Source organism: Gambusia affinis, linkage group LG13 (genome assembly GCF_019740435.1).
Source record: "Gambusia affinis linkage group LG13, SWU_Gaff_1.0, whole genome shotgun sequence".
Taxonomy (NCBI): domain Eukaryota; kingdom Metazoa; phylum Chordata; class Actinopteri; order Cyprinodontiformes; family Poeciliidae; genus Gambusia; species Gambusia affinis.
The window spans coordinates 22,775,569-22,791,297 of NC_057880.1; the positions used below are offsets into that span (position 1 = coordinate 22,775,569).

The following is a 15,729-nucleotide window of genomic DNA, read 5'->3' on the forward strand; positions in this document are numbered from 1 at the left end:
TTAATGTCTCTTGTAAAATAAAAGTAATCATTATTGACTTGGTCATGTTTAAGTATTTTAAATTATTTCTTTATTTCATCCACTTCATGTCATCCTCCAACAGTAAAACAATCCCATAGCATGACACCACCACCATGCTTGCTAATTAGCTTGGACTAAAGAAAAACCTCAATCCCAAAAACCAAAAAGTAGAGAAAAAAAACGAAAGTTCAGATAAAATTAGTAATATGCATTTCCATTGATCCGGAATGAATGTTTTGATCAAGGTGACTATAGTTAAATCAGATGAAATAACGAAAAGTAAAATTGAGAAAACATTTTTGTTAACCGAAATAATTGGGAAAAACTGACAGATAAACTCTAATGTGTTTATTAAAATAAAACATTTTGAAATTACAAATTTTCAATTTTTTGTGTTTACAAACCTATCACTCTCTTTCTTTCTTTTTTTACGTCAGTTGTTCCCATCCTCCACCTGGCCAACGCTAGTCCACAAAATGGCGGCAGTTGGAATAAAACAACAGTCAGTTGGTTGTTCAAGAATAATTGAAAACGTTTTTAAAAAGTGTCTCCTGTTCATTGATGTAAACAGTCACAATACTTTATTAGTAAACGCATTCTAAAATCTAAAACTGAATTAGACAAAAAGTTAATATGAAATAAAACCTCCAAACGATTATAACTCTGGCTCTGATTCACTTATATTTTTACTTAATGTTTGGTTGAGACGTTTTTGGATGCAGTGCAGCTGGAAGGATTTTTTTCAGTTTTCTGCTGTCGGATTGTTATGATGCGTAACCATGACAACAAGGTATTGTTTTTATAACTGGGAACAGCTGATTAGCAGCAGAAAAGCTCAAATAAAAACATACATAATGTGACAGCGAATCATCCGTTTAACGGCTATTGAGCGGTTAGCATGTCACGAGTGTCATAAAGCAACAGTCTTCAGTCAGAGTCCTCTTCAGAATCACTGCGAAACAGACTGCTACTGGAGATCCGTTGTTCCCACGGCGACTCTTTGAAGATAGTTCAACATTTAATTTCGCTTTAGGATAAATATTTTAATAAGGTAAATATTTAACAGCTGTAACATCAAATGAATGAATAAAGGCAGACGGTTTTGTTTTTTTAAGGGGTTTAATGGATGTATGATTCATTTAAAGGAAGTGGTAAACACATACAAAAATACCCTTTCAATACATTTTAGAAACAAACATCTAAATGACTTGTGTTAAATGTTTCTGAACAGCAGAAATGAGTCGTCTGAAACAGAGTGGTGCAGATATTCCAAAAAAAAAAAGACCTAGCTGCTATGAATGCTATTAAAACAAAAAGATCACATGGTACAAATATGCATATATAAATAATGTGATAAGAAAACCCCCAATAATGACAAAAGATGCCTTTTTGGAAAAAAGAAAGAAAAAAAAAACGGCCCTCTGTACATTTTAATTTGGGAAACTGATTCTGGAAAAAAAAAAAAAGAAGCATTAATGAAGAAAGAGCGTCAGTAGTAGCATCACTCGACACGTACATCAAACACAAAGCCACTCGGCGTCTACAGGGCGGGTCAGGGTGGGGGGGGAGTGGACGCATCTCCACCCACCCCCACTGACACCCCACTCAACCTGTGGACCCACAAGATGCCTTCTAAGAACCTCCACAGGAGGCGCAGAGGGTTAGCACCCGAAACAAAGGGAATATTCTCTCTCTTACACGTCAACACAGCCATCGTTAAACGTTTGCACACAGCCAGCCAGTCATCCAAAACAAAATAAAGATTTTCTTAAACTACAAAAAACTAAACAAAAAACAAATCACCAAGACGAGGTTCGGTTTGATCCGAAAGAGTCTTTACAGTCAGAGGTTGGAGAGAAACAGTGTATCGACGGAGCATTAGGGCCACGCAATGAAAAATGACAAAATAAAAGAACAAAATTACAAAGATAAAGAGAATAAAGTCGTAATATTACAAGAATAAAGTTGAAATTATACCAGAATAAAACCGAAATAATATGAAAATAAAGCCAACATTTCAAGAAAAGTTGGAATAAAGTTGTAATATTACCAGAATAAACTCATATTAAGAGAATAAAGGCAAAATTATACGAGAATAAAGTCGTATCACAATAATAATATGAGAATAAAGTCAACATTTTGAGAATAGTAAGAATAAAGTTGTAATATTACCAGAATAAAATCATAGTCCTGCAACTTTATTCTCACAATATTACTTCAGTTATAAAGTAATGGCTTTATATTACTATTCCCCTAATGACTACCAGTTAATCCTCTCAATTTTGCGACTTTATTCTTGTAATTTTATTATTTGCGTTTTCTTAGCGTGGCCCTAAAATCCGTCGTAACAGGACAGATGTGGTGGATCCAGTTCTCCCGACTTTCTGCCAATCAGGTGGGAAAAAAGCCAAATTGGTATTAAACACATTCTGGTAGCGCTTACCTGCTGATGTTTATGCGGAGAACTCACCGAAACACGGGACAGAGACACGGTACGCAGCGTTGTGGCTGATCGTTCTGTGATGCGACAAGGATAAAAACAACAAAACAAAACAAAACGAAAACACAACAAAACATTTCTCCATTCCTGTCGTAAAGGCTGCTTCTGTTTGTTCTTACCGAACTCCTACAGCGGCTAAAAAATAAGAAAACAAAAGGAAATATTCCAGGGATGGAGACGATTTGTTGGTACAAGCGATAAAGAAAAAAAACAAAAACAAAAATAAATTTTTTAAACTTTTTCTTTTTAGATAAAACTACAATAGAATAATCAAAAGACTTGATGATCTTTTGTTTTTGTGTGTTTTTTTTTTTTTAAAGACAAGAAGTTATGTACATCAACATTTACAGTACGGGTGTGAAGAAAATGTGGGAGAATGACCAAACATGAGCTCTCTCTCTCCAGCAGAGTGAATAAGAAGAAGCGGCTATTTTTTTTATTATTATTATAGTTATTATTATTAAAACATCATCTGAAAAGGAAAGAAAGAAAAAAAAGGAATCTGACATAAAGAACAGCTCATCTCCCATGACTATGTTTGTGAAACACAGATGGAAAAGGAAGAGGAGACGGAGTAAAAAACTGCTGCTGTAGTTCTCGTGTCTCTGAGCGGGTCAGCGCCGACCGCCGGAAGAAAACCCGAAACGTCTGCGCCGACGTTCCCGTCCTGCTGCGTCACGGTTCACACAGACTGACCTGAAGATGAGCCGAAATGTCGCCGTTTGGCTCGACTGTGGAGGCTCCGCCCACTGCGGCGGCGCGGTTCACATGCGGTCCGTTCAGGCTATGTGAATCCGGGCTTTCTCTGTTTCCTTCAGCCGCTTCGCCTGCTCCTCCACCGAAGGGGAGTGGGGTCGTTTAGAGGTCGCGCCGTTCAGGGGGTCGGCGACTCGGCTGACCAGGGTGGGGATGGAGCTGCCAACAGGGGGCGCTGTGTGCTTAGGGGCCGCATGTTCTACCGAGGAAAGAAGATCTAAAAGATGTTAGAAAATAGTAAAATAGATATTCAAGAAATATATTAAACATTAGCACAGCTGGCGGTTCAATTAAAATGTTTAGGGTCACGATTCGATTTGGAAAAAATTTAAATCACAAACAATTTTTAATTTAAAATTAATTTTTGTATGAGAAAGTTTCAGATTCAGAAAATTTTTTTAAAATTGTTCTTGAATTGAAAGTTATTTCTAAATCAAACAATTGTCAATTCAGAAAGAAATTTGATTTTGAAACAATTTTTGAACCAGAAAATTTTGAAACAAGTTTAAAATAATCAAAATTCTGCATCCAGAAACAATTTTCAATTCAGAAACAATATTTATTTGAAAGTATTTTAACTAAGAAATAAATTTCAAATCAAAAACAATTTCCAGAACATCTTGGATTCGGATGTTTTGGAAATGTTTTTGACTCGGACATCGTTTCCGATTCCAACAATTTTCAATTCCGAAACCAATTTTTCTATTTAAATGGTTTAAACATTTAAAACAGTTGTATAAGATTCCACACTGCGTCAAATTACATCCTTTTATATCCAAACAAAAACATTTGTGTGTAAAATTCTGTCATTTAAGGGGGAAGCAATTTTTTTACTAATATTAGGGAATTATTTACTTAAAACAAGCTCTTATATTTAACAGAAAAATTAATTTTAAGTTACTTTTTGTCTTATTTAAAGTCTAACAAGATATTTGCACTAGAAACTAGACAAAAGTACTAGGTAATAATTTGCGTTTTCATATTTTTAAGCTCTTATTTTACATTTTCCTGTGAGGATGAGAGTTGGACTCACTTGATCCGATGACGGGAATGGACATGCCCTTCTCTTCACCGGCGGCCGGAGCGTCTGGGCTGAGCGTTTCCTCAAACACCGGCGGCTTGGGCGGCGTGACGCTGCTCAGACACAAACAGAACCTCAGCGGCGTCGCCCCGACAACCAGAAACGTTCAGACGGGTTAAATCTGTTACTTGTGACGGTTGAGCGCAAGCTTGATGGAGTTTTTCACGACGCGGCAGCTGTTGCTGGCCGGCAGCGGCGACGAGGCGTCAGGCAGCTCCATGCTGGGAAGTCTCTGAAAACGGCAACAGGAACATTTAAAAGATAAAAATGGACCAAAACGTTTAATAAAACCGAGTTAAATACCTGCGTTCTCGAGGTATCGATGGTTGGAATGGGTTTGGCCTTTGATCCAGAGTGAGGCGGCTGGAGGAGAGAAGAAGAAGAAGAAGAAACGTTGTGTTCATCAACACGACTTTAAAAGATCAGACGGCGGTTTGATTCCAAAACATTGAGATTTTATCTGGAAGCGCCTGAAAAACGATCAGTTCAAAGGTTAAATTCACCCTGAATTTACTTCAGATAATTTATCAATATCACAGATTCAACAAAAACGACGAGCAGATGAGTTTCTGGAAGGAAGGAAGGATGGAAGAGAGGAGAAAAAGAAAGATGATAAGAAAAGAAAGAAAGGAAGAAATAAGAAAGAAAGGAAAAAAGGATGGAAAAGTAGGAAGGAATCAAAAGAGGGAAGGACGGAAAGAAAGGAAGGAGAAAGAAAGAAAAGGACAGAGAAAAAGGATGAAAAGGAAGGAAAGATGGAGGAAAGACACGATGGAAGGAAGATTAGAAAGGAATGAAGGAAGGAAGTTTAGAAAGGAATGAAGGAAGGAAGTTTAGAAAGGAATGAAGGAAGGAAGAGAAGAGAGGAAAGAGAAAAGAAGACAATAAGGAAAGAAGGAGAGGAGGGAAGGAGAACAGTAGCAAAATGACTATAGAAAGGAAGGATTGAAAGGAAGAGAAGAAGTGTTTTTGTTTGGAGGAAAAGGCTGTAAGAAATGAAAATTGAGTCTTGAATTCCAGACCTTCTTTCCAAACTTTTCCAACCCTAAATTAAAATCCAGATGCAGCAGAAAACAAAATGGAGGACGACTCACGGTGCTGGGCGCCTCGCCGTGAGGGCTGCAGTCCGACGACGGCGGGTACGGCTCCTTGAACGTCGAGTCGTCGCTGGGCGCTGCCTGCAGCCAAACACAGGAACCAGTTAGCTTCACCAGTTAGCTTCCCATGCATCAGAACTCTGAACCGGTTCAGAACCAAAGACTTACATCCGCGTCCTTGTTCCTCTTGGCGAGGTCGTCCTGCGTGGGCGAGTGCGGCCTCTTGGTGGCGGCGGCGGGGGGCTCCTCCAGGCCGTTGGGCTCCTCCTTGGGGCTGCTGGCGGCGCTGGGCTTCACCGCGTCACTCAGGACGCCGCTGATGGACGATTCGGCCGGCGGCGAGCAGCGAGCGGCGTCTGCATCGAGAGGAGAGGGAGCGATGCGTTCAGGGTACACTGGGAAATATCAGTTATACAGAAGATGAAGAACTGAACACAGGAAATGATGCAGTGAGGAAACCTGTGACATCAGGGAGGAAGGAAGGAAGGATCGACAGATTTTTGGAAGGAAGGACAGATGGATTATTACAAAAAGGGAAGAAAGGAGAGAAAAAGGAAGGGAAGAAAGAAGGAAGGATAAATTGATTGAGAGAAGTTGTGATGCATTCAGGTTCAACTGGAAATGTCAGTTTCTCAGATAAGCTGCTGATGCTCTGACGTCAAACCAAAATCAGATGAACTCACCTTGCTCTGTAGCTGCAGCGGATGCAGCCGGTTCCGCCGCTGCTGCACTCGATGACACGGCCGCCGCCGCCGCCGCACTGGCCTGAGGCGTGGCGGCGGCTGCGCTCGGCGCTGGAGACGTCTCCAGGAAAAGCTGCTTTGGTGGACTCGCTCTGCGAACAGGAAGGGAACAAAGTCAACACCAAAAACAGTAAAAACAAAAACAATCAGTCCTCCAGGATGTTGACTTTTTCATTTTTTTATTGCTGCATCTCCTTCAAAAAGTTGCAGTTAAAGTTTAACTTTTTTTTTTTAAGTTTATTTTTGCCATAACATGGTTTGACAAAAACATTAACATTTCTGCAAAAAGAGGATTTTTAATAAATATATATAAAGCAAATAACATTTCAAAGTACTTTTTTAAAACAGAACCTTTTTCAGAGTTTGGTAGTAACTACTTACATTTACTTTTTCTTTCTTTAAATAAAAAAGTACTTTTAGGAGCATCTCTACTTTTACTTCAGTAAAATGTTTTAACCAAATATTCACCAGACAGACACACACCTGCAGTTCCTGTGAAAGTTTTTCATTGAAAGACACCGAATTGGAAAAATTTGTTGTTACTTATATGAATAATTGTAATTTTCATCCTTAAAATACCAAAATCTCCACTTATCTTTATGTTTTGGTTCATCTGATGATGTAATTTTTAAATATTAAATGATAATTTGATCAGTAAACCTTTTATCAAATACTTTTTTTTACTCTTGAGTAATTTCTTGGATGGCTACTTTTTACTTTTACTTGAGTAAAAACATGTTGAGGTAGAGCTGCTCTGGTGGTCACAGATTTGTGCATAAAAGCTGCAGTTGAACTCCACAGAAGAAGAAAAAGAGACGTTAAGGAGATTGCATAAAACTTGCGAATAATGAGTGAATTTGCATCGACAGTCGCCGATCTCGACTTCCTGGAGGAACAGAACGAAGCGTTTAAAAAGTAAGCGCACCCTTCGTCTGCGTCCGGCGCTGGTTTGAGGGCTTTGCTGCTCGGGGAGCTGAAGGGCGTCCCCGAGTCGGTGTCTCTGGAGCTGTCCAGGTGGCTGCTGTCCAGGGAGATCCGCTTCGAACTTCCACCGTTCGAGTTTCGGTTCAGCTCCGCTATGCTCTGCGGAGGAGAACCAAAGAATAAACGGAACAAGAAACAGACGAGCCAAACGACAAAATGAAGCAAAAACAACAAACCCTTTTCTTCTTCTGCACCAGTTCGGGGGGGAGATACTGATGGAGTTGTTTCTTCTTCACGTGCGTCGCCTCGATTTTCATCCCATCTTTCAGCATGTTGATGTTATTAGCTTGTCTGTACACTACAAGGAAACATGTAATTAGCAATGGAAGGATTCAATTTTTTAGAAAGTTTCATAAGTTTTTTATTATCAAATCAATTTTTAAAAAATTATTTGCTTGATTTTGTTACTTAAACGAGTTACTGTCATTTTGGTGTTTAAAATACCAAAATGTCCACTTTAACTTTATATTTTGGTTCATCTGTAATATTTAAACATTAAATGATTGATAATTTGATCAGTACTTGAGTAAACCTTTTACCAAATACCTTTTTATTCTTTTCTTTTTGGACGGCTACTTGATACTTTTACTTGAGTGAAAATATGTTGAAGTAGTGCTACTTTTACTCAAGTACAATTTTTGGAGTCTCTGCCCACCTACAAAAACTGATTTAGATTTGTGATTCCAATTTTTTACTTTGTACCATCAATATTTTAAATAGATCAATAAAAAACCCAGAATCAGTGACCCATTGATAATCATGATCAATGCATGTAAACCACTGATCTATGCTAATCTACGCTAGCGTCTGGAGGCCGTACCCGTGTCTGTGAAGGACTGGATGTCAAACGTAAGGTCGATGTTCACGCTCTCTGCGTTCTCCACCTTCTTGAATATGATTCCAATAAACCACATGGAGACAAAGTCGTTTCTGCGGCAGAAAAATACTCATTTTAATCGCTTTCAGGACCCAACCTGGACTTCTCGTTAGCGCGGGGACTCACTCGTTGCGGTTCTCTTTGGAGCCGGGGAAAGACTGCGGGTTGACGTGAGCCAGCGTGATGTACTCATTCCTCTCCAGGTTCCCCACCAGAACGCGGATCTTTGACTCTACGAGGCCGATCCTGTGGAGAAGCGTTGATGAAGGGTGAGATTCGTCTTCTTTAAAATTTAACAGATTAACTCTGGTCTGCAGGAACCTTTATGCCAACGCTGGACGATGTGGCTTAAAAATGAAATCAGATTTTATTTTCTTTAAAAAGAAATTACAAATGACAGAAAACATTTTGTTTCAACCTTCCCCTCTGAGAGCTGACCTGATTTAAAAGTCAAAAGAAAAATAATATTGTCAAACAAGACAGTAGCTCTACTGTGAAATAAGGAAACAATATAATAAAAAATACAGATTTTCCAATAATTAAATCTAAAAAGAAAAAAAACAGAAAATTTGTTTAAATAAAAAAATGTTTCTCCCACCTCTAATTTATGTTAACAATGAACCCTAACAACAGATTCTAGGTTTGCAAAATGGAAACAAAACATCTGCAAAAATAGGTGTTGCAGTGGCCTAATCAAAGCCCAGATGGATGCATATGGAGCTCTGGAAAAAAGTAAGAGACAATTTAAAATGATCTGTTTTTCTGATTTTACTCTTTATAGGTTTATGTTTGAGTAAAATGAAAATTTTTCTTTTATTCTATGAACTACTGACAACATGTCTCCGAAAGTACAAGCATAGAGTTTGTATTTATTAGCAGAAAATGAGAAATTATCAAAATAAAATAGATGCAGTCCTTTTAGACCTCAAATAATGAAGAGAAAGCAAGTTTATATTGATTTAGAAACAACAATACTAATGTTTTAACTCAGAAACCAGTATTTGGTGGAATAACCACGACATTTCAGTGCAGTGGGCTCCATTTTTTCCAGAGCTGTAAATCAAGACTTGAAACAAAAATCTTCTAATTTTTTAATGCACATTTTCCAGCTAAGAGCGAAGCAGCTGCCATTTCCTACTAATTCATGTTTCTACTGAAAGTTAGCTAATTTTCTCTTAAATTAGACGACAGAGTGAAACATGTTTGTTTCTGGGTGAGTTGAGATCAGAGAGTAGAAATGAGGATCACCAGTAACACTTACCATTCTAAGTGGTTTTCTTCTGTGGATGCACTGGCAGTAAGAACAATGTAATGCCTGTCGGGACAAAACGCGTTTAGAGAAACCTTAGAGCATTTTAAATTATCAGTGATCTGTCAAATGATGGGATGTAAAGAGTTAAGCCTCATGAACTCGATTTGATCCGTTATGTAGGCCGTCTACATTTAATTCTGTGGTTGTAGCAACTTTTTTTCATTGCGTTTGAATATTTTTGAGTAAAGGAAACTTCTTCCTCAAGCGCTGGAGGCGGTTCTGGTTGTGTAAGATACATCTGAACAAAAATAAACAATGAAGACATACTTGTACTTTTGGAAAAAGTTGGGTGGTTCGAAGAGCTTCGGCCATTCTGCTTTGCCTTGCAGAATCTCGTCTGTGACGCTGAGACCTGTTCATGACAAACAGACGAGTGACTCAAGGTCAAACTAAGGGACGAGTCTCCGAGTCCGATCCTCGAGAGCCAAACACTCACTCAGCTCCTACAGACTAGCGGCAGCAGCTATTAGCAAATACCTGGTGGAAAAGCTCGTCATATCAGTCCTAAGAACGGTACTAAACGGCTTCATGGAGGAGCATTATCGTGATGACTTTCTTAAAGAGACAGACGCCCAATTTCTTTTAAGTCACGTTTGTTTTTAACAACAACTGAAGGAAACAGTTACTTGATTTTCCTGTAATGTGTCATTATGTGCCTTAGAAATACCAAGCAATGCCCCTTTAAACATACTTTTCATTAATCCCAAGTTTTTGTTTCTAAAAATATATACATTGCAATGGTTTTATGTTATTTTCTCATTTTAAATCTTATGTTTTCACAGTTTTCACTGTGTGTTTCACTTTAGGATAAAACTCCTGAATTAAATTGGCTCTTCAGTAACATGTTAATATTTTAAATTTAATTTACAAATAATCATTTAGCACAATCTTCACCTAAATTTACAATGTTTGCAGTTTTTCTAACACTATGAAATATTTAAATAGTTTTGGCCGCCGGCTTTAGTGTTAAAATAAAGTCGAGATCGCTATTTGAATATTAGATTAGATTTATTGTCATTGCACAGTAACATGTATAACAAAATTAATAATGCAGCACAACACACAATGATCTCTCAGCTTATCTGAATTCTGCTTTTGGTTGTTCAGTTTTATTTAATAAAGTGACACATTTTAGTAAAGATTAAACATCAGTTTTATTGGATTTATCACAACTGGCAAGTCTAAAAATGTTTTTAAAAAACAACAGCTCAATGATTGAAATTGAATTTACTGTAATAAAATTTTGTCTACTTATTGTTCCAACAAAATACTTGGAGAAAATACACACATTTTGTCTAAATCAAGCAACAAAAAAACAGTAAACTAAGGAGTTTAATAAGAGAGGACGTGTTATTGCCATACATCCAGAGCGAATGCGTTCGGATTGTTTACGTAAACAACAACAAACTCACACCTGGCCATTACTTGAGTTGCGACAGATTCAATGTCTCCGGGAAAACAAAGCAGCGTTACCGTGTTTGAACTCCTCCGTCATAATGGTGCGTGTCGACGTGGAAACGTTGTAGGTGGAGTTCTGCTGGGGGTACGCGGGCGTGATGATGGGCATCAGGTGGTATCTGTCAGACGGGTTCACCTTAAAAAAAACAAACAAAAAAAAAGGAACAGGAGTTAGTTTCTCTTTACAGACGAGAACTTAAACACAAACACACCCACGCTGCTGGATAAACTAATTTATGACCACTTCCATGTTTTTACTGCATGTCCTCCTTCATGTGCAGAAATTAGAGAACTTTATAAACTTTAACGCCGCAACAGAACTGAGTTAGTTCTAATAAACTGTGTAATGCTATAAAATGTCTTAATAGTCAGTTCAGTTGTATTTATAAAAGACATTTAAATATAAGCAAAAAATAAACAAATGGGGACTAAATAATCATTTACAGGTCAGAACTACACTTGGATATTTATTGTTTATTTAAACATTACATACATTACAATAACAACAACAAAAAGATCAAAGTATTACAATTTTGTTTACGTCTTTAATTAATTTCTCCAAGTCTTCATCTGCCCAAAAAGCTTTTGCATATTTTAGAAATGTTTTCCATGACTTTTCATTCATTTGGACTAAATTAAAATAAGACAGACAAATTATTCAAACGCATTTATTGCTGAAGGAACACAAAACTGTACACAAATGTTTGAAGAAGTGAGTTTATTTTAGGTAGCAGAATGATTTATGAGCAAATAAACATTTATTTCTTTTTAACAGAAGTACCAGCTCACACCCTGGTTGAGAGATAAAATATGCTGCAGCGCCCCCTGGTGTAGAAATCTATTGAATACAAGTAAGTCAAAATCAAACTGGGCCAAATAAAGAAGAGCTTTTAACATTAGCATGTCTACATTAAATCTACTTTACAAAAGTACAGATGCAACTTTGTGAATTTGAATTTTACAGGTTGTTCAATCGTAATAACTCCTTAATAAAAAGTAAAAATTAATATAGATTTGTTACACAGACTGAAATGTTTCAGCCAATAAATCCCTAAACTTGAGTTTTAAAAAGAATTAATAAATAAAAATAATAATAATTACAGGACACTAATAAAAATATATTCTGGATACATCTGTATGTTGAAGCCGCAGTGAATCGCAAAAACTCTTCATCATGATTTTTGCAGTTATATCTGTTACTTGTGCACTTTTTCCTTCCACTCAACTTTCCACCACAATTGTTGGCTGCAGCACTCTGAAACAGCCAGCTTCTACGTATTTACTTGTTCAAAATGATAAAAAGAGTTCGTATAATATTTTCCAGAGAACGTGAATGTTCAGTGAGGCCTATTTATAAAACGCTGCAGGAATAAAAGCTTGTAATATATCATTATACCAAGTTTCACTTTTTGAACTGAAATAAATCTTTTCTGGAGATCTTGTTTATTTTTATTGACTGGCCAAGGTTGCGTTTTGCCTAGCAGAATAAAATGCTCACAACAGGAGCTTCTCCTTAAAACCCATCCAGAAACAAACCACCGCTCATACTCACTCTGGGGTCCCAAACAGGTAAATTGAGATTACTGTCCTCAGGTTGTTTCAGTAGCACAGGATTCGGCCATTCCCTGCAGCGGGGAGAATTTACAAAAACAGTAAATAAACGCCGGAGAACTGAAATTAACCAGAGGTCCGGTGAACCTCTGAACTCACCATTTTGAGAAAACCAGGAAGAACTTATGGACGAGTGTGGCGGCTACGGCGTTGGGGTAGAGCTGGCAGGTCCGGGCCACCAGCATGGCCCACGAAACTCCACCCAGAAAACCCAGGATGTTGGAGTAGATCCCTCGACCTGCAGCCACAAAGATCCAATTTACAACCAAAAGTTTGGTTGCAATATCCCAAAACTGCATTCAAGGAAGAGCATCACTACTTCAACATACTCTTACTCACACAAAGGTAAAAAAGTATTTGGTACAAAGAAAAATCTACTCCTCACTTGAGTGCGAGTCCTTCAGTACTATTTGAAAGTACTCTACTCAGTACTTGAGTACTTAAACTCAAGGACTGAAGTACCCAAGTCTTGAGTAGTAAACTACTTTTGAGTACTCAAGTATGTGTGATGATTAAATGATCATTTGATATTAAATCAATCAAATGATCATATTTGATTATTAATTTATGATAATCACTGATGATTATCGTTATTTAGTAATATTATATATAAATAAATAATTTATTTATTATTATAATCATTTAATATTTAAAAATTACATCATCAAGTAGATAGAAATGTAAAATAAAGTGGAAATTTTGGTATTTTTATTACCAAAATGACAATAATTCATATAATCAACAAAAAATAATAAAATCTGGCAAAAGAAAAAAAAAATTTCCCAAATCAGTTTCTTTCAATAAAATTTTTTTAAAACTTTAACAGAAGCTGCCAGTGTGAGTCTTTGGTGAACAATATGTTTGTTTTTCATTCAGTGGGTAGAAAATCCAAAAACTTTACTCAAGTAAGAGCAGAAACACTTGATAATAAAATGACTCAAGTTAAAGTAAAAAAGTACACTGTAGTAAAAACACTCCTAAAAGTACATTTATTTCAAAAACATTACTCAACTAAATGTAACTGGGTTATTACCCAGCTCTGAATAGGCCTTAAACATTTTATCAGGCGTAGGCCTGTCACGATACCAAATTTTGCTGAACGATTAATTGTCTCAAAAAACTATTGCGATAGACGATAGTATTGTTTGAAGACCTTTTTACACAAATTTAATGGAAATGATGTAATAATGCATGCGATTTCCTGCCAAAGATAGATACACTTTATTTTCAAAAGAACACCCAACACTGGAACTTATAAAAAAAATAAACAAAACAACCAAAAATAAAAATAAAATTGATTCTCAGTCTCCATTAACAAAAATGTACTTGAATAAAAACGAAATAACATAAAGCCAAAGTGTAAATAAATACTGCATTCAACCAAAAGAGTGCAGATTATAAAGTCTGTTTACCATATTGCCCTTCAGTAATCATTAGATTTAAATAGAGAAGATGGGCACATCGACTACCTGATGCAATAAAACTTTGATCTTTCTAAGATTGTGGCTTGTGACCATCCTGTAGTGTGTGGTGTGTTACGCTAGATCGTTGTGGCGCTCCGATCTAAATCAGGGGTTTTCCCCGCTGGGATTGTTAACGCAGCCTGTTGAATGTGACAGGTAGCCAATCAGAAAGCGCAGATTCTCCTGCTTTCTGAGGGGAAATTACAGAGGGGAATCCCAAACAGCTGAAACGGCGCAACCCAAATCCAGCGGACATTGGAGATAATATGTGGAAACAACATTAATGTTTATAAAACATTTTGTACAAAGAATATAGAAATGACGAGGGGAGGAGTTGGAACGAAATCGCTACGTTGATGAACCCGGTAACTTTTCAGCTGTTCTTCGTTAACGTGACATAAATAGGTTCTAATTATTTTCATTCAGTCAGGACGTTACGCTGACACTAGAGCCACATGCGTTGCAGGTAGATTGTAGTAAAGCATTGATTAATGCCTGGTTTTAAAATTAGTTAGCTGGACTTGTAGCCATTATGTTGTGTCCACTGTTGGACATCACACGGCACATCGAACCCGATGGAACCGTTATACCTAGGATTTCTGTTGGCTAATGTGTGATCTCAGATTTTGAAAATGGGCCGACAATCGACCGACAGCACTAAGATGGTGTCGTGTGCGCTGGACATTACACTAAGGAAATGAGGAAGGGAGGATCAGTGGAAAGCACCAGAGTTGAGCCTTTTTTCATTTAGCGTCATCAACAGAAAGAGAAAAAGGCTGGAAGAGACGATAACGGCGATAATTAAAATGACGTAGATAGTTTTAATTTATCGTACGATTAATCGATTTCTCGTTTATCGCGACAGGCCTAATCAGGTGTGGATTTACTTACGTTTCGCCCAGAGTTTGATGGCTCTCAACGTCAACCTGAAGTTCTCTTTGTTTGGCACAAGGTATAAAATTTCATCCGTTACTCGACAACCTGCAACAATAAAGTCTAATTAATAAACTCAAAGCACCAGGACTCCATCTCAACGCAATCCGAGCTGCGCTGCGTACCGTTGAGGCTTCGGATGCATCGAATGTCCAAGTTCTTCAGGATGGAGTCGCCCCTCAGGTCCAGGTTGTCTGGAATGGACTGTAAGGCCAATCTGGCAAAAAGCAGGTCAATCTGCAAACAATAACCAGTATGGCGTTTTACGGTGATATTTTGTGATCCTTCTGTAAAAACAATGCAAATATTAAAAAATAAAAAGGTAACTGTGGCTGTGATTTTATGGCTCACCTCAATCCCATCAAAATTGAATTTTATCACCGGTACAAAAGCGTCTTCAACAGCCTTGAGGAAAAGAGAAGCAGATAAAAACATAATATAAAAACTTTCACTTTTAAAAACACACAAAGGTTGTTTAAATACTGACCCTGAGGTCTTTGATCTCTTCATGCTGTTTCAATTTCTCAAAGAAAGACTGGAAAAAGTCAATTCTCTCTACGTGCCGCGGCGCCACACACAAGGCATCAATATCAGCTCCTGCAACGGGTCCAAATAACGATAAACGTCACTTAAATGTTATCAAATTCAATAGTTAAAACACTTTTAAAGCCTTTGACATTGAAGAGCCGAGATAATAATCTCCAACAAGTGAAATCAAAAATAAGGAATGTTATCAGAGGACACCTACTGGCCAACACGCTGCCTCAACAGTGTAAACATTTCTAAGTATTGGTTTATCATCAAGACAGATGAATATTCTACAAAAACGTACAAAAAAATAATTTATCCAAAGATTTAAAGCTGCAGTACATAACTTCATAAAAAACAACAAA

At 37.4% G+C, this 15,729-nt stretch overlaps 1 protein-coding gene across 2 annotated transcripts in view; it reads right to left on the minus strand.

Moving 5' to 3' along the window:
• Positions 1-1,121: 1,121 nt before the first annotated feature.
• Positions 1,122-15,729, minus strand: part of papolg (poly(A) polymerase gamma) — a 28,883-nt gene continuing 14,275 nt past the window's right edge. The window contains exons 5-24 of one of the 2 annotated variants that reach the window (XM_044135831.1): positions 15,324-15,433; positions 15,188-15,241; positions 14,962-15,073; positions 14,795-14,884; positions 12,540-12,678; positions 12,382-12,454; positions 10,845-10,965; positions 9,639-9,723; positions 9,321-9,374; positions 8,186-8,305; positions 8,003-8,112; positions 7,359-7,480; positions 7,124-7,281; positions 6,139-6,290; positions 5,624-5,811; positions 5,453-5,536; positions 4,662-4,721; positions 4,487-4,590; positions 4,311-4,411; positions 1,122-3,494 (exon numbers count right to left, since the gene is read on the minus strand). In XM_044135831.1, the coding sequence (XP_043991766.1) occupies positions 3,301-3,494; positions 4,311-4,411; positions 4,487-4,590; positions 4,662-4,721; positions 5,453-5,536; positions 5,624-5,811; positions 6,139-6,290; positions 7,124-7,281; positions 7,359-7,480; positions 8,003-8,112; positions 8,186-8,305; positions 9,321-9,374; positions 9,639-9,723; positions 10,845-10,965; positions 12,382-12,454; positions 12,540-12,678; positions 14,795-14,884; positions 14,962-15,073; positions 15,188-15,241; positions 15,324-15,433 (2,231 nt within the window). In that variant the 3' untranslated portion in view covers positions 1,122-3,300. The remainder of the gene's footprint in view (positions 3,495-4,310; positions 4,412-4,486; positions 4,591-4,661; positions 4,722-5,452; positions 5,537-5,623; positions 5,812-6,138; positions 6,291-7,123; positions 7,282-7,358; positions 7,481-8,002; positions 8,113-8,185; positions 8,306-9,320; positions 9,375-9,638; positions 9,724-10,844; positions 10,966-12,381; positions 12,455-12,539; positions 12,679-14,794; positions 14,885-14,961; positions 15,074-15,187; positions 15,242-15,323; positions 15,434-15,729) is intronic. The other variant, XM_044135832.1, reaches the window with a different exon arrangement.